The 18,509-nt window shown below is 44.1% G+C and overlaps 1 protein-coding gene across 5 annotated transcripts in view; it reads right to left on the bottom strand.

The window, feature by feature from the left end:
• nrxn2b (neurexin 2b) overlaps positions 1-18,509 on the bottom strand; it is a 242,527-nt gene that overhangs the window by 92,355 nt on the left and 131,663 nt on the right. For 4 of the 5 annotated variants that reach the window (XM_085936342.1, XM_085936378.1, XM_085936351.1 and 1 more), the window contains 8 exons: positions 15,913-16,074; positions 12,616-13,054; positions 11,548-11,931; positions 10,315-10,518; positions 8,802-8,828; positions 3,066-3,185; positions 1,970-2,351; positions 1,262-1,452 (listed from right to left, as the gene is read on the bottom strand). In XM_085936342.1, the coding sequence (XP_085792468.1) occupies positions 1,262-1,452; positions 1,970-2,351; positions 3,066-3,185; positions 8,802-8,828; positions 10,315-10,518; positions 11,548-11,931; positions 12,616-13,054; positions 15,913-16,074 (1,909 nt within the window). The remainder of the gene's footprint in view (positions 1-1,261; positions 1,453-1,969; positions 2,352-3,065; positions 3,186-8,801; positions 8,829-10,314; positions 10,519-11,547; positions 11,932-12,615; positions 13,055-15,912; positions 16,075-18,509) is intronic. The other variant, XM_085936369.1, reaches the window with a different exon arrangement.

Here is an 18,509-nt window from a genome sequence, read left to right as displayed (position 1 = left end):
TTTAAAAAATAAAGAAATAAATACCGGTACTAACAAACTTGCTCTAAAAGCGAATTACAGTCAAGTTAAAAAAAATAAAAAATAAATGAATAATCAACACAAAGTGCACTTTGCTTCTTTGGCCAGTCATTTCCATTTACTTGCCCGTCATAGTTGACCTTGTCGTCGTACATTTCACACTTCACACATTCCTCCACTCGATTCCTTTCCTACCACTTTTACAACCGGCATCGCGGCTCATTGGCACTAAACCTCCCCCGGTAGATATAAAATAGACCATAACTAATTTTTGCCACAAAAAAAAAAACAAATTCGTCTGAACAATGATAGTCACATGTGAAATTACACACACCATCACGTTTGCCTTATTATGAAAACGGCCAATGAAAGCCTCGTCTCGCCCGTTGATTAACGCTGTGTGAGATCAAACCGAAATTGACGTGAAATAAACGCATCGTCTCGCAAAGTCTGCCGTGTCTGCTGGCTGGAGTTGAGATATTCATAGCATCTGACGGCAGGCGCTAATGCAGCTACACGGCGTGCCATTTGTTTGGCCATTATCATGCAAATGCGTCGGGCGGGCGCTTTGACGGACGGGGGGGGGGGGGCTTCATTACAAAGCCTTCACCTCAAGTCATTTGCGATAGCACGCCAGGTGCAAATTGAAGCGTTCTTCAAAAAGGAAATTATACACAGCTTGTATTACATATCCAGCGCTGGCTTGTAATGCGTATTTACTCAGCCCAGATGTAAACAATCTTTTTTTTTTTTTAAATGACCGACTTGTGTCATGCTTATGTTCGACACACGAGACAATCCGGTTATCTTTGGTGGCGGCGTTTTCTTCTTATAGCCCGTTATTCTTTTTTTTTTTGCTGACAAATAAATAGCTGGAAGCTTATTTTTGTTTTTATTTTGCAAGCAATCAGAAACCTGGGATCACTCACACACACAACATATAAAGTGACTCTCTACCGGCGAGATAAAACTAGCAGAATTGTTTCTCTTCTTTTGATACACAGGTTGAAAAGCATGCCGGGGAGATTGTGGGAATGTTTTATTCCCCAGACTGCCGAACGCATTCGGCATATTTCTAAAGATGTACAAAAGCGGGAGGTAAATTACTAGAATATGCGTCGATACATTTGTCAAGAGGATTCCTCGCTCGAGCTGTGTTTATTCTGGAGTACGCTTGTCTGACATTCCAGCGGAGGTTAATATCGTTACGATTATTCTTTCTTTTTTTTTTTTAATGGCTTACCTTTGAGGTCCAGGTTGCGGGCTCCGCTGGAGTGCTGCGTCACGGTGCGCGAGTCGATCTTGAGCGTGTGCACGTTATTAGCGTCCCGGGACACCACCACATTGTGCCACTGGTTGTCGTTGAGCGGCTTGTCCGAGTTGCCCTTCATTAGCGACGGGCCGTTGCCGAGGTCAAAGACGTAGTGGACGTACCTGGGGGAGGGAGATGATGATGATGACGACAACGATGATGTGTGTGTGTGTGTGAAGTCTTCCAAATATAACCTCGCTGCCGTCCTCCGTGCCCCTTCACGCCACAGCAATTTGTCTGGAGTTGCTTTAAGATGGATGAGGCTTCAGTCTCAATGTCTAAAAGCTCCATATTTTCCATGTCGCCTATTTGTTTGTCCTTATTTTAAATTGCACATCAACTGCTCTCACATGCAGCAAGTGTCATTCCGTCGCTCTCCGGCTGGCTGGAAATATTTCTGCTCCACCCAAAAAGTAGCCTTTCATCTTAACATAACTTTGCAAGCGGCGGCTTTTTTGCGAGCCTATTTTGGGTGCCGAGGCTATTTGGGCTGTCGCATTCACGACGCCAGCGCCAAATCCTCGCCTCTTTGTCTGCGTAACACGACTAAATAGGGAAGACGAGGAACTCAAAGCCTCTTTCCTGGTATCGTTTCTAAAGAGCTTTTAGGGGAAGAACAGCTTCCTGCTGAACGCTTACCCTTTGACCAGTTCCACCACGATGAAGTCGCTCCCGTCGCCAGAGTTGAAGAGCATCAAGCCGTCGGGCGTGGTGGTTTTGAATTGGAAAAAAAGGTGCATGGAGGCGTAGGCCTGCAGCGTGGCCAGCGCCAAGTAGCTGCCTTTGGTCCGGAAGGTGACCGGGTCGGCGATGATGTGGCGCATGCCGAAGCGGGCGTTGAGCTCGCAGTAGGAGATGTCGCCGTTTTTGCACTGGTCCAGGTACGGCACGCCGTTGAAGGCCAGGCCCTGCAGGTGGCCGATGAAGTTGGACGGCACTACAGAGATGAAGCGCCGCTCAGTCATGATGCCCGTCTCGATGTTGTGGAACTCCAGACGCGTGTGAGCGCCGGTCATCTGGCCTACAATCGATAAACATCATTCATTAACAGAACGCAGATAACGTCGGCGCTTCGCTCCGCTTCGGGCGGCGTCTGGGGAAATATTGAGTTTCGTGTTATGCGACAAGAATTCTACAAGTTCCATCGGGGTGATAATTCAATATTGCTCAGAATAATATTTCGTCTCATTTGCAAGGAAGGAAATGAGACAAATAGCGTAGAATGCGGGGATGTGTTTATCGGTTCGCATTTAGTCAGATTAGCGGATTTTTCCGACTACGAGGTGCAGGAAAAATCATAATTATTATTATCAGATGCGCTTTTATGTATAGAAGTTGCAGTTGAGTAAAGTTTTTATTTGCTGAAGCAATGTGTGGAATAACTTGCCAAAAAATACTTTTTTTTCTTTGAGACTTCAGCTAATAATCCAAAAATGACGCTATGCAGTGATGCGGCGGCACTGCAATTAATTTTTTTTTTTTGCCTCATAAAGCAGGCAGACCTTGACGGTCATCCGTTGCTCGCGGACGCGCCGCGCCCTGTTCCGATCCCGATTATTTTCTTCGAGTCTGTCCTTATCCTCCGCTTCAGTCCTTTGCCGAAGGCCACAATATGTGACTCGCCATCATCTTTTGACATTTCGTCATTTTGTTAGCGACTCTCCCGCCGAGTTTCCGGGACCGATTCCAAATGAAACGCATTTGCTCTCCCCTCTTTTGCAAACGCTCAACCCACCTTCCACGGTGACGTTGTCGACGGAGAGCTGCAAGCTCTTGCCTCTTCGCACCACCTTCACCGTGTGCCACTCGTTATCGTTCAGCTTCTGGCCCGCAAACAGAGTCTCGGGTCCTTTGCCTGTGGATGAGTGATGGGGTGAAATCACGACATTGCAGGAATTTTGTGCGTGTGTGTGTGTGTGTGTGTCTGTGTGTATAGGTGTGTGTGTGTGTGTCTGTGTGTGTTCCATCAACACGCGGATGTTTTTTGTTTTTTTCTTCTTTCTGGCACTGTCGGTGACAAAGGAAGTAGAGAAAACTCAGACAGGTTCACACCAGTTTTACAAAATACATAGCGGAAGATAATACCAATAAAAAAAAGAAAATTTTATAACATACATAGTGACACATACCAATTAAAAAAAATAATTGTGAAGCAAGATAAAAAAGGCTATAAAATGATGATAAATCAAGATGGCTGCCACTTCATCTCGCATGTTTATGTCTTCATGCTACTCAAGGCCGACGAGGTGGCACTCCAAAGTGGCCTTCACTGAATCATTTCACCCATGACGGGAGTGAGAAACATCTCGACGTGCTCACGCGGATGATTTCAATGCAAGAAACCTTGAGCGCCGAGCGTGCGCTCCACTGAACATATTGTCAAATAAATGTGGCAAAATGACAAAAGGGGTGGGGGGGGGCAGCCAGGCTGAGAGCAATGATCACCGCTCGCCAACATGGAGGCGAGAAATCACAATGGCACTCAACAACACGAGCCCCGGGCACTACCTGGCGAGACGTCACCGGCCGAGTGACTCACGGCCACAAATGACGGCAGCGGGAAGGCGACAACAACGGCGCTTGCGTAGACATTTATTTGTCCTGGTCACTCAAGCATATGCGAGCAACATGTCGAGAGTGGAGGAGTCACAGCGTCAAAAGGTTGACGTTGGCCCCGAGGGAGGTTTTGATGCCGCTAAGCTAACAAGACACTTTGGAGTTCAATCAAGAGCAGTGCGCTCGACAGGCTAGAAAGAAGTTAGCTCTACAAGATATGCTAGTTTTGAGATCCTTTTAACGTGTTGCTTTCCAGGATAGCGAGAAAGCTACGAGGCTTCTTGTGCACTCTTCCCATCCGAGCTTTAAAAGGGCATTTCCAGCCGAATTATCATTAATATTAACAATGACAGCCTGTCGTGTTGAGTGAAATGGCCTTCGGGCAGTCTGACCTTGTTTGTTGCGCATCCTACTCATCACTACCTGCTGCAAACAAGCATGTACTCCATCACTACCGCCCTCTAGTGGCGTCAAGAGGTTGAGCCACTGGCCCTGCTATGACGGCTCCCAAGTGCCAAGTCGACTTCTGGCAGATGGGCCGGTTCCGCATGGTGTCACGCCGGGCGACCTGGCAGCATATTAAACAGGAGGCTCCGAGCATGCCAGCCATATGCGGCGCTCTACTACAATTGAGGAATATTCAAACTGGAAGGGCAGACGGTGAGCGCAAGAGGTAGTTAATGGACGTTTAGTCCTCACAACCTTCACACGTGATTACGCCAGGTCGGCTGGGAGAGAGAAGGAGGCCAAAACATTCCGTCAAGCGAATCATGATGACTCCTGAAGAAGTCTGGACGTAAGGCTAAAGGCTAGCAGAGAACGCACAGTGAGACGAATGAACACAATTTTTTTTGGGGGGGGCCTGACACTGCAATAGCAGCCATTTTATGCAGATTGCTTATTGGGCTGTGTTCGGCAAAATATAAAAATACAGGCTGCAGTTGTGATTGTCATTCTTCGCTGAGGATCAAGAATCTATACCTGTGCTTGTTGTTGATTTATCCTCTATTGGACTTCAAATACTCTTTGTTTAAAGCGTTAAAATACCACATCACAAATAGTTAGCCCGTCTTGTTAGCGTTAAGCTAATCACGCTAACCACCATACAGCTACTCGCATCAGATTTTCATTCACAAGTAAAAAGTGAAATGCCCAAGTGACAACTTAACTGAAAGAACAACGAAAAAAAAAAAACCAGCAAGTTGTGAAAATCATTCAAAAAATAAAAAAAACATACCTGCCTCTGTGGATGGCAAACAAACACACGCACACACAAACACAAAACAACACTTAGGAAATTAAACGAGTCTCCTTCCAGGCAAACACCTGCTCGACTAAAACGGAGCGTCGGCACGGTCGATGAAAATGATTCGAAAACCTCCCCCGTGGTGGAATGTTTGCATTAATGGCTAGCCACTCTGTTAACTGACTGCCAGATTTCAATGTGCTCCGTTTAAAAAGCAGGACGCTTCAAAATTACGCTCGAGTCGAGGCCGCCATTACTGACCACATTTTTACTGCTTTGAGAGAGTACCCACAAGTGACCCCTGAGGACCTGTTACATGTGTTTGTTTGTTTTTTTTTTCCCTTCCCTTGCTACTAAAAGCAAAGACCCGCAATGGTTACGTAAGTTAACGCGCTGTTGTCTTAACAAAAGATGGGATTTACCCTGCACGGCTCCAAGGCCTCCTTTTTTTTGACGCTAATGCCATTTGGCTCCTATCTTAAGATATCACATTTGCCATCTCGGGCTCATGGCCGCCGGTCTAATGAAAAGCTCTGTGCTGAATTTGTGTGTGTGCGCAAAAAAAAAAGCCATCCTCAAACTACTCTGTCAGTAAAGACACAAGAATGAAAAGAAAAAAGTGTTTATCATTGTTAAGTAATTGTAATTTTAGATGATTGCCACTGGGGTAGTCCTGGGAAAAAGTGGGACATACTGTAAGCGGTGGTGATTGAATAGGAGGGGCTGCTGGCAAGCATGGTGGAGTTGGTATCCCTCGGCTAAATAACAGCCGCCCGTATCTCCCGCGCGCAAATGGCGTCCGCCGGAAGACGTTCTCGGCAGCGCTCAAAAAGCGGAGGGGGGGTTAATCCTTCTTCACACACTGCGTGAATCCAACTTGCTTCATGATTTCAAATGTTTCCTCCGCCATCTTGTGAGATGCGATGGGCCGTGACAAAAATGGGCCCTGAAATATATCAACCGCTAGCATGCTAGCGACGGATCCATTGAGTGACATGGCCATTGCTGATCATTCAGATTTTTGGCAGTAGTCGCATTGTCCCAAAAAAAAACAAAAAACATGGGAACGACTTCCATGGGAAGCCAAACATTTTTTTTAAAACTCAATATTTGTACTCATTATAGTTTAAAGTAGCAATCTTAGGCGAGTACAATTTTTATCTGCGGTTGTACCTAATGAAGTGGCCAGGATAGTCAGAAAGAAAACAGGACTTTCTTTATCCTGCACGTCGGTGTTGAAAATATTGATCTGAGTATCAGATGAGTGCTTTTCCAGTCATCGAGGGACCCGAGAGGCGGTAAATAGTGATAAAAAGCTCGTCTTACACTAACGCCTCGATGATCTTTGTGGCATTTTTGACCTTCAAGCCAGAGTTGGAGCTTTTGAGAAGACTACAGGTCAGGCTCAGAATTGTTTTGTGGAGTTAGTTTTTATTTCGGTTTGTTTTTTGTGTTTAGTTTTTATTTTCAATTTTTGAAAATGTTTCATTTAAGGCAGGGGTGTCAAACTTACATCATAGTCATAGTTTGCTTCAAAGGGCCATTAAAATTGTCAACCCAAATAAACGTGTCAACGTCTCATACTGTATATATAGTATCGGCTACACAACAAATTAATAAAAACGGTTTAAATATTTAAAAATGAAATGTTGAAATCAAATCAAATATTTCAAAATAACAATTATTTTAAAAAACGAATGGTAATAAAAATTGCTAACAATATCTCTATTTTTTTAAAAGTGAAAACCATTTGAAATTTGAGGCACAATTTGTCTTCGTGGGCCACCTAAAATGATGTGGCGGGCCGTATCTGGCCCCCGGGCCTTGACTTTGACACCAGTGATTTAAAGTGTCATACTTTTCATTTATTGATCATTTATTTTTTAAGTATTATAAAATACAGTAGAGCAAGTGACAATTCCCCCAAATATTTTTTTTAACTCTTATTTCATTAGTTTTCCTAAACCACGCGTGTACTTCATGTCTCGAGTTTTATTGTTATCTTTAAATCGAATGACTACACAGTTTATTATATTGAGCCCGCTGATTATTTATGACATAAATCTTGCTATTTCCCAAAAGGTTCAGTCTCCTCCGACGGCGCACTGATTCGAGAGTTATTATGCAAGGCGAATATTATCGGTCGACTCCATCGCATGTGGCCTGGAGTGTTGGTGAGATCAAATGAGCATTAAATAAAAAATGGCTGGCCTCCATCGGAGCGTTAAATTGCCTTAACAAATCAAAACCCAATCCGAGCGTCTCCGAAATAGAGCACACAAGTCGGACGCTGACGCTTGAGCTCAGTGCAACTTTAGTACATATTCGCCAAAGACATCTATCGGATCATCGGATCTATCCCCGGGGGAGATCGCGGGTCGCCGTGGCAACAAATTAAACTCACTTCGAGCACAACTGTGACTTTCAAACTGAGAATAGCATCACATGGAGTGCCAAAGGAAAACTGGAGAAAAAGTGAAAGCATGAGAATAAAATAAATCTGGATGCCACAACAAGTTAGATTAAAAAAAGACGCATTACAATGCAAAAAGGACGGTGGCCAAACGCAATAACAGTGAATGATACATGGATGGCGTTACTTGTATTCGAGGATTTGACTCGGGATGTGGCGGAGGAACATCACACCGATATCGAGAAGGTGTCACATCGCACCTGGATTGCAACAACTTCCATTTTTGTGATCCACCCAATCCAGAAAATCTGACTTAATCCGAATAGAAGGAAATACAAAACAATATTTCCCAAGTGAAAGTTGTAAAAAAGTAGAATTCATGCTTTTATTTTGAAGGTCCAATTTTTACACAGATTTTATTCCGCAATTGTTTTGAGTTTCTGATAAAACCATAAATTAATTGGTACACTTTCTTTTTTTTTTTTACAGAAAACACAGATAAATGTTTGTGTTTCCTGGGGGGCACAGTGCCCCCAAAGGCCAAGTCTCAATACATCTTAATAACCGGATTGTCCTTATACTTTTGTCCAGATACAAGCAGATCTAGTACAAGGTGCTCTCTGTCATTGCCTGACATCTAGCGGTAAACACGAGCACTGCACCTTTGAACAGCCCCATTTAAAGCCCTTAAAAGGCAATTGGCTTCATCCAGGAGAACGTAAAAGAATAAAAACAGCCACTATGTATGTGCAAAGACAAACAAGTGTCAAGTTGTTGTTGTTTTTTTTCTCCACTCTTGTCACCGAGCTGGCTTACGCCACCACTTACCTGCCAGGCCGCGTCCAATCGAGATACACGAAAAAAAAAACACTTTGCAATTATTCTGCCTGCCGAAAAACAATGCCCGAAAGACCATTTAGCAGTGTGTGTTGTGTGTGTGTGTGTGTGTGTGTGTGTGTGTGTGTGTGTGTGTGTGTGTGTGTGTGTGTGTGTGTGTGTGTCAAGTTGCCCTTTTCTGATAGAATGAAGGACGTTAAAGAATGAATTGAATCTATTCTAAAGATTAATAGTTACAATTATACTTTTCTATCCATAACAGAAATGAGTCCGCGGGAAAAGGCATGCAAGTTGAATAGTTGCGCCATGTAATGAGGTGTCATTGAGAATGGGGTCAAAAGGGGAGCAGAAAAGGGCCACCGCACTGAATTTGGATATGATGATACATTTGAGTCAGAAAAATGGATAGAACAACTTACTGAGGCTACAGTCTATCCTGATACAATCTGGCGGGGAGAGAGAGCGCAATGGTGAGATCAAATCAAAAGAGCAAGAGAGAGAGAGAGAGAAAAGACATTTTACATCCTTCAAGGTACATTCTGCAGACAAGCAACGAGCACTCTGGGCCACCATCCGGGGACAGCTCTGAGTCAGGATCACCCTTTCACTTCTTTAAGGCATCGCACAGCGGAAGGCAAGTTTGGCCGCCCCCAAAGTGGGCTCGGCTTGACAGCGGAGTGAACGAACATGGCTGATTTTTATTTATTTATTGTATATAAGGCGGCATTGAAAATGTTACTGTAAAAATAGAATGGTGAGAAAAGAGAGAAGTTCTTAAGAATTCTTCCGCTTCTCAGAAGAGACCACCGTTTAGTACGCACGCCTCACAGTATCTCAGAGGAAGACTAAAAAAAAAAAAAAAAAAGTTGGCTAAACATCGGTTTTGCATTTGAGCGGTGGAGAGAAGTGAGGTCGCACTTGAAATTCAAAATCTTGCAGAATGCAGCTTTTAATTGACGCATAAAAAAAAGTGCTCTCCGGTTAAATGTAAAAAGTAAAAAAAAAAGAAAGAAAAAGTGGTGCACTTGCCGCCCGCCGCACGTTTGGAACGCCAGAGACGCAAACCCAACAAGAAAGGGTGATCTGCACATCCCAGCCACTTTCATTGCACACATCTGACAAAGCCAAACTTTATATTTAGCATTAGCCACGTTCCTTGTTTTGTAATGTTACAAAATAGCATCTGTCCCATCGTGCGTGCAGGTGAAAGCGGCTGAGTTGTGATCTCGAGCTGTCAACCGCGACAGAATAGTGGACACAAACAGCCGGGGACCAGCACCGCAGCAGGAAAGGGGGCGGGGCTTAAATAAAAGTCAATAAAGGCAGTTTACAAATAATGCATTAGAATTCTCAGGAGCAGTACATTGCATCTCTATTTTGGAAGTAAATTTATCGAGCTGTAGGCAGGTCCCCCCTGACAGTTTGATCCGAGGCCGCAGAAAAACAAGCCATTGAAGGGATGAAAAGTTTCGTGGATGGGGTGCAAATGGGCAGCAGAAAAGAAAAATGTAGAAGCCAAGAAAGGAATTTAAATTTGTCCTCGGTTATATCTGGTGGTTGCCTCAATTTAAAAAGTTGCAGCATTTTCACGAAAGAAACTGTGAAAACGTTTTTGTAATATTAGCTTGCTGCGACGCTTTACAGCATCCAAATAATTTGAATCCAAAATGGAAGGTCTGTGATGTCATAAGAGGAAAAGACAAATGAGAAGAGCAAGAGGTGAAAGTTGGCCTGAACAGCTTTCCATCTGGAGAAGGCCAATAAATAGCTTCCATCAGACAGACAAGCTGATTTTTTGTCGACATCTAGTGGTCAAAAGAGGGACTACTTCTTCCTCTCAAATGAGCACTTGTGCCAGTCGAAAGAAAGGTTAGAAAATAAAAGTCATGGCAGGATGGCGGGGGGGGCAGATGAGCAATGACGGCGGCCTACCGAGGTTGACGGTGAGCTTGACGCGGCCGCCGTCCAGCTCCAGACGCAAGGTGTCAGCCGAGTCCTTGGACGTGCTGGCCACAAGCAGGCCGTAGGCGCGCTGGGACATGAAACGCAACGACACGTCCTCGGCCTCCGTGTGCATTGTGACGGGCATGATGATCTTCAGGTACATGCTGCCGTCATAGCTCAGCACCGTCGCCTCTGCGCGGGGAGAAAAGACAAATTCATCTCTTGTAAGAATTTTTTTTTTTTTTTTAATGACAGCAAGACCCGCTAAGCCCTCGACCATGAAAGAAAATAAATAATTTCAAAGAACTACCAAATGAATATTTTGATCCTTCGAGCATGTCTTGATGTTGCAGTAACACATCCAACCACTGGGTGGCGGAAAAAGCTCACAAAGGAAAAAATCCTCCCTTCAAGGATGAAGATGTTTCATCGTGATATGAAAATAAAATCTTGCTCAACCCAATCAAATCGCCGCTGATTGGACCTCAAACGTGCCATCACTTTGCATGCGTGCTTATGTATAACCTTTTTCTATAATTAGTATCGAAGTCGGCAGTTGATGGATGACAGAGGTCAAGGGTAAAATACGTATTGTAGGTAAATATAACCAGCAGTCAAGTTTTTTTTTTTTACTACAAATAATGTCTCCACTCATCTGTCAGCATCAAATTACTTTAGCATCAGCCATTATTCGTATCATAAAATGTTATCACTGCGTTTCATGTGATGTTTATTTGTTTTCGAATCAGGCTGATGTTAGATTCTGATAGTATGATAAACGAGAGCAAAGATATTGTGGTGTCACGCGAAAAGAAAAATGGTGTAGATAAAACCAGCAATTATTCCCATGTAACACAATATGTTTCATTTGAAATAAAATACAGAATATTTGCTACATCCATCCATTTTTTTTTGGAAGCGCTTATCCTCACGAGGGTTGCGGCCATGCCGAGTTAAATGTAAATAAATAGATAAAGGTTCTTATTGGTGAGCTACTTTGAGAAAAGTACCCGCTCGCACCATTCAAAAAATTAACAACTTTTTTATTTGTTATTTGTATAGCATTAATTAACACAGCAAAGAGGCATAGGGTGACTTTGTCTTGCTCCCTTCTTCATCTTGCGATAAAGTTGAACCTTTTTGTGACATTTTTCTTTGATGGAGGAATGAGGAATGAGATAAAAAAGATAAAAAATAAATAACAACAACTTTGGAACACACCTATCTCGCAGTTGCCGCCCAGGAATCCCGTGCTGGTGCAATCGCATATGTAGCGATTCCAGCCCTCTTTGCACAAGCCTCCGTTGCCACAGGGGGCGCTGCTGCATCGCTTCTGCTGCTCGCGGGTGCAAAAACTGCTCACGCCCATCGCGCTCTGGATCTCGGCCAGGCGCCGAACATCCCGGCTCTTGCCGTCGATGAAGAGGTCGCGGACGCAGCCCACGTAACCGTAGTTAAGCAACGCCGTCCACACCTCGGGCGGCAGAATCAGTTCCGTCTTAGACTCGGGAAGGCCGCCGAGGTACATGTCGCTGTCCAGGTCCAGGATCTCGCTGCCTTCCGGCGAACTGAAGGGCATACTTCGACTGTTGACCGAGATGGACCCTGAAACCGGATGAGCAGAAACAGCGCATCTGTCTAATGTCTTGCTAAATGGAGGAGAAAGAAAGCAGAATGCAACGGGGGGGAAGCGGGCCAAGAAAAGCCCCCCCCACCCCCCACCAGCTCCCTTTCTGTGATTAACGGCTCTGTCTTCATTTTCTATTAAAAGCCAATTACGGCGGGAGCAGCGTCGAGATCACACGGCGACAGACGCGCACGCTCCGTCCGTCACGCGCTTTCTCGTTTACCGCACGCCATTAGAAGGAAGACGGCGAGCTGTTCATCAGTCACACATGCAGATGTTTGCCATTCGGCACCGGGCTTGGCGACACCGGCTCCAGGCGTGGAAAGAAACAAATAGACGCAGCCGGCTCGCCGCCCCAGGCGAGATTTTACAATGCTTGGTGTTTCCATTGGGAAATATTAATTAGGAGTCGCTTTAATTTTTAATCTATGCTAGGCTAGCTAATCCGTGTTCAAGGTGAGTCGTTTGGTTATTGTAAATAATGTGCAGATTTCGATCGGCCTTTGAATTTGGCTTTTGAGTCAAATCCGCAAGAAAAACGATTCAATGTGATTTGGAAATCAATGTAAATAAACTAAATAAATATTGGAAATCAATTCAATAAACATAAGACACATTTTTTCATCACCCGAAAAATCCGCTTCAAAAATTGGAAACGATACCTTTTCTGCCTTCTCTCTGGAAGTCCACGTGACACCATTCCCCGTCATTGACCTTCTTATTGCTGGCCTTCAGCTTGGTTTTGCCCGAGCCCATGTCGATCAGTAAGTACAAATAGCCGTCTAGCAGCTCCAAGGCAAAGTAATCGGTTTTCAGCTCCCTGCCGGGCTTCTGCTCTTTGGGCCCTTGAGGGCGGCCGTGGCTGAAGAGCAGCAAGCCGCTGGGCTCGGTGGTACGGAAATCGAAGGAGACCGATCCCGTCTTTTTGGTGTTCCACTTGGGTAAGGAGATGAAAGACTCGGGGTTCTCGAAGGTGACCGGGTCCAGGGCGGCCACGTCCTCACAGCGGAAGACCAGGTCGCCGTTCAGGGATATTTTGGGGTCACGCTGGATGGCCAAGCGAGAGAGCTCCAGCTTGAAGTCGTTATTCTTGTACACCACCTTGAGGAAGAGAGCAGGGAAATAAAACTAGTTACTTATAAGTAACTAACCGGACTACAGGTGAGATGACTACTTCCTCAAAACGGCAGCCATCTTTGAGCTCGTGACGATTCGACGACACGACGTTAAAAATTCCACAATTTTGCTCGACGTTGCCAAATGCTTCGCGGCAAACGCCCTTCACGGTTCAGACCACTTCCCACCCGGGACGCCGGCGTCTCTCGAGGGGCCCGGCCAATCACGATGACAATAAGCGCACGAAGGCGAGGGGGAAGAAAGAAAACAGCTGACAGGAACGTCGGCGCGTAGTCGGCGCGTAATCGGCTTCTCGGCGACGTTCTCCAAACGTTGCCTGAGGCGGCCTTTGATGAAAGGTGGCTCCATTGTTCCCACTCAAATTGTGTCTTTGCATTCATGGTGGAGTCGGAGCCACGGGCAAAGGAAATTATCCCCGCTTCGTCTTGTTTTCTTATATTTATTCAACGGCTTGCAGACAGCGCCGGCTGTCCTCCAGGTAACGACGCGAGTCGGCTTTCGTGCGTTTGTGCCACGTGTGTGTGCCTCTTGAGATGCTTCACAGACGCAACACACACAAACACACACACACACACACACACACACACACACACACACACACACACACACACACACACACACACACGATGGGCTGCGACAACTCTGATGTTGAAAATATTGAAAAAACATTTTTTTTCTTAAAAATCTTGTTATCGACACATCAACTAAATCTAACACCAAAACTAATAAAAAAAAGAAACAAAAATGAAAAGTGAATTTTACTCAAGGAGTTAAATGTAATTATTTCAATTTCATAAATTGGAAATTTAACGGAATTAAATATAATGATTTAAATTTGATAAACTTTAAAATTATTTTGAATTTTTATTTCAACTAACGGAATTAATTGTAATTATTTAAATTTAAACTAACGGGATTAAACATAATGACTTAAATTTGAAAATTATTTAACATTTTAATCTAAACTAACGGAATTAAATAGAATTATTTAAATTTTATAAATGTTAACATTATTTTAGATTTAAATTCAAACTAACTGAATTCAATATAAAATTGCACTTTTATTATTCCAAAAACTCTTATATGGATTTTTGGGGTACTTAATAAAGTGTCCAACAAGTGGAACGCATGAAGGACTGAGGATTGACGGGATGGAGAGGGCTGAGGTGAACGTGACCCTAAAAAGATGTTATCACACACACACACATTCATTTAAAAAAAAAAAAGTGGAAGGAGGCTGTCGCCAGAACGTCAATATGAAGTCGAACGGGAGGGCGGGGGGTGGAGGCAGTCGGGGAGGTGAGCGAATTCATCCACTTCGAGGAATCAGTCAAAGAAATCAATTTTTAATTTAGGCCGCAACCGGGATGGCAAAAACCGGCGCGGTGACGGCAGCGCTTAGACCGGGGACTTAATTACACTAAAGTGGCCAAGAGAAAAGGCAAAAGATGAGTGATGGAGAGGTGGACAAGGTAGAAAAAAAAACTGAGGGGGGGGGGGAGAAATGAGAGATAGCAAGGTCACAGTCTCAGCCGGCGACTGCGGCAGATGGTGCTGGAAAAAAAAAAAGAGAAAAATGGAAAAACACACATTCAGTGCAGTGTGTCCATCTCTTCCGTGGCATAGGAGACCGATCAGAACCTTGAACACTGACCCTGAGCGCCGCTTATCTTCACACTCTCAAAGTCACACGCACTTTTTTTTGTGCAGCACACATGAAAGGCGTTCAGAGCCCTCTTTTTCGGTGGGACCTCTGCAGCCCCGCGGGGTGCCGCCCAAGCGTGTCAAAGGCGTTTGACCACGGCGCTTGCATGAAAGCCTCGCCACGGGCCGGCATCGCCGATAAGACCAGCTGAAACACACCGACTGCCCCCCCCCCCCCCACCCACACAGACACACACAGACACCTCTTCCTCAGTCTACACACAGTGATGTGTTTGTTAGAGCTTGACTAGACGTTGAGGCCGGATAGCCACCTGGAAAAAAAACCAAGGTCTGTGTCTCAACTACAAATTTTTAGACGTCACTTTTAATTCGGTTTGCCCGTTCTGAGTATCGATATCACCCAAAATTTGGATGCATATATTGCAAACAACAAATCAAAATATCTTTCTTGCTTTCTTTCTCACACATACACAACCGTGGTATCGGGGGGATGGTATCAGCAGCCTCCACGAGTACCCGATACCTTGACATAAAGGCCAGTATTGGCCCAATATCGATACCTGTTCCAATCCCAACCTTTTATATGACCAACTTGCTCATTTCAAATTCAACGACTGATCGTCTTTAATAGCCTCCGACATTGCTTTCGGGTCTCGGCTGAATTCTCCAGCGCCCCCTAGGGGAGCATCCCGCCGACACACAAGCCAAACTCTAAAAACGTTCTTTTCCGCAAGCATAATGAAGTTAGCGAGGGCGATTACGACGGCGTCCATTAAAAGCGATGGCAAAAGTAATTACTTATTCAATCAGCGCGGCTTTATGAGAAAACGCGGCGGTGGCGGCATGTTGCCGTGCCGCTACACAAGTCATTACCTTTACAAGGGCGTAATACTTTCAACTGTGATTGTGCCTCTTGATAGCTTGTTAAACACAGATGTAAAAGCCAGAAAAGGGGGAAAAATACTTTATAGTCTTCTCTGTGGGTTTGTTGACGTGCATATTTTTTTAAAAATGAATTGCAACAAGCGCACACTCGTGGCAGACAACGAGGCGCTCTAACACGGCGACACCAGAGGAAGATGGTCAGAGGAGTTCAATCTGATTTTTTTCTTTCTATTGAAATGTAAATTCTTTGGATTCTTGTGGCGGGGACTCACGTCTTTGAGGCAGCCCATGAAGTTGTTACTGACGGGCGAGCCCGGCAGGTCGGCGGTGTTGGGGCTCCCGCCGATGTAAAAGAAGTCGTCCGAGCCGAGCATGGTGTAGTCCTCCTGCGTGTAGCCGGTGGTGGTCAGGATGCCGTCCACCGAGATGGTTACCTGGCAACAGGCATGGCAGCAGAACAGATGAAGAAGCAGGAGGGGGGGGGGGATGTGGAATAGACAGGAGAGGATTTAGAGTCATGAAGACATATATGTGGGGGACAAACAGTTGAGTGGCTGGTTTGTGCCGGTCCATGCTTGTTTTGGAAAATAAATAAAAAAAATGGGTGTTTCCCTTTAGAGTGCAGTTGTGTTCTCTGTATTACGCTTGCTCAACGAGCTTGTTTATTTCATATTTATAGTTTCTTTCACGCACGGTTGCATTGTGCGGCTTGCAATTTTTAATGCTGACATAGCAAAAAAAAAAAAGAGCAGATTGCTTCCTCCAACACCGCTTACATGATTCAGTTTGCCCGACAACTTGTTTGTCATGTACGATGACTGTTGTTTTGTTTTCTGCACTCTACAGGTCCTTCCCACCCAACCGAAGGTCACATTTCTCGCTTGTTGTTGCTGCTGTACTTCCATTCGAAACAGAGCAACTCATTTTTATGTCTGCTGTTGCTACCCCCGGCGACTCGCATATCGGGAGCGTGCGCGTGGGGGCCAGGGGTGGTTTTTTTTTTTTCGACCTCCTACATGGCTTTCTGAAGCCTGCGGTGAAAATTTGAGCTGTTTTGTTTGTGGTTGAGTCGCTGATTGATAAACTGCCAGACACCTATGAAGGCCTCTTTATGAGAAATACATTCAAGCAAAAAAAATAAAATAAAACAGTCAGCGAAAAGGTGCAAAAACATTGCAGCTTGTCATTATGTCAACGAGGGTAAGGAGTTACAACAGATTGTTTTTCTAAACAATAAATACAAGTACTTTTCAGTCAAGCCCTAAAATAATGGTTGAAACTCCACACCTGTAGGGGGAGCCAGTGGGCAAACTACATTTGTAATCAATGAATGAAAGAACAAGGCTTGGGTTACCCAAAAAGTTGGGTCAGATGAAATGCCCATAAACAAATAAATAATTAAAATTAAATCATCATAATAAATAATACCATCAAACAATTTAAAAATTAAATGAAATAATAAAATAATTAAATCAAATTATTATATTTAATAAATAAATACTATTTGATGTTTTGTGGGTTATTTATTTGACCCAACTTTTTATTTTTTAATCAAAAACCCTTCAAATTGGAATATTTAAAAAAAAAAACAATCTTACCTTTGCTGGCAGCACATCTGTAAAGAAACTTGTAGTCGTACAAACATCATCGGCGATTATTAAACAAAGAATCAAAGAGCGAGTGAGAGTGGAGATTCATTCAATAGATGTCTGGCAGATAATAATTTTGTGGTGTATGTGTGTGTCAGCTTCACATGTGTGTTAGTAAAGGTCCAAAGGGGAGTGGGCGGGTTAGGGTTTGTTTGCAATCGGTTAGTATTGTGGTCAGTAAGGGCAAGTCAGACACAAAAATGGCTGTTAGTACACTTGCAACAACGTACGTTAGATTTTTTTTTTTTTGGTGTGGGGGTTTAGTTACAACTGTTATGAATTAGTCGCTAAAAATGGGTAACGGATTCTTCGCTCAAACCAAAGCCATGTTTGGACTGGAGGTGTTTGATTTTTTATCATAAACGAATCCATTAAAAAGGAAATGCACAAGCCGTGCACTTAACATGGAAATATGCAGAAAGATGTCACCGGAGAGCACACAGGTGGTAGGAAGCATTCTTGAGGAAGGATGTGCACCACACGGAGACGCATGCAACCACTAATACAGGATGGGAACAATGTCATGGATGAACTCAACTCGTTTTTTGTTTTTTTGTTTTTAAAGAAGAGGGGGAGACAGGAGTGAAAGAACATTACCGTCTATTTCACCACGCCAAATTATCTTTCACTAATGAAAGAACATCGCAATTGCACTTGTTGTGCAACACATTGCAAAGCGGGGAGGGGAGGGGTCAGTCCTACCTCCCCCGGGTCATAGCCCCCCCCTCCTTTTATTTCCATGTGTGAGGTCATTGTTGCTTTTAGTTGGTTAATTTCAAACGGAACCAAACAAAAAGAAAAAGCACAGAGGGGGGGGAAGGTTGCGGCTAACGTGTCGTGTGGCCGTATTGATTATATTAGAAGAATTGATATATGCATGTATATATGTTAGCCAGGATATATACATGAACATATATGCTCAATGTAATCTGGTCTTTTGAGAAAAGGGCGGAGTCATGCAGAAGTGCACGTTAGTGTTAGTTAGTATTAATGATGACTCGCTCGCTCGTTCGCACACAGTCCAGATCTTGCGGCGCAAGACACCAAAAAATGCACTGATGGCAGCCCCAGTGAAAGACTGACTATCTATCTATCTATCTATCTATCTATCTATCTATCTATCTATCTATCTATCTATCTATCTATCTATCTATCTATCTATCTATCTATCTATCTATCTATCTATCTATCTATCTATCTATCTATCTATCTATCTATCT

Source organism: Syngnathus leptorhynchus, chromosome 2, assembly GCF_054491065.1.
Source record: "Syngnathus leptorhynchus isolate UIUO chromosome 2, UIUO_Slep, whole genome shotgun sequence".
In the NCBI taxonomy this organism is placed as follows: domain Eukaryota; kingdom Metazoa; phylum Chordata; class Actinopteri; order Syngnathiformes; family Syngnathidae; genus Syngnathus; species Syngnathus leptorhynchus.
The sequence above is the reverse complement of the archived record's forward strand: the minus strand, read 5'-3'. Positions and strand labels throughout refer to the sequence as shown.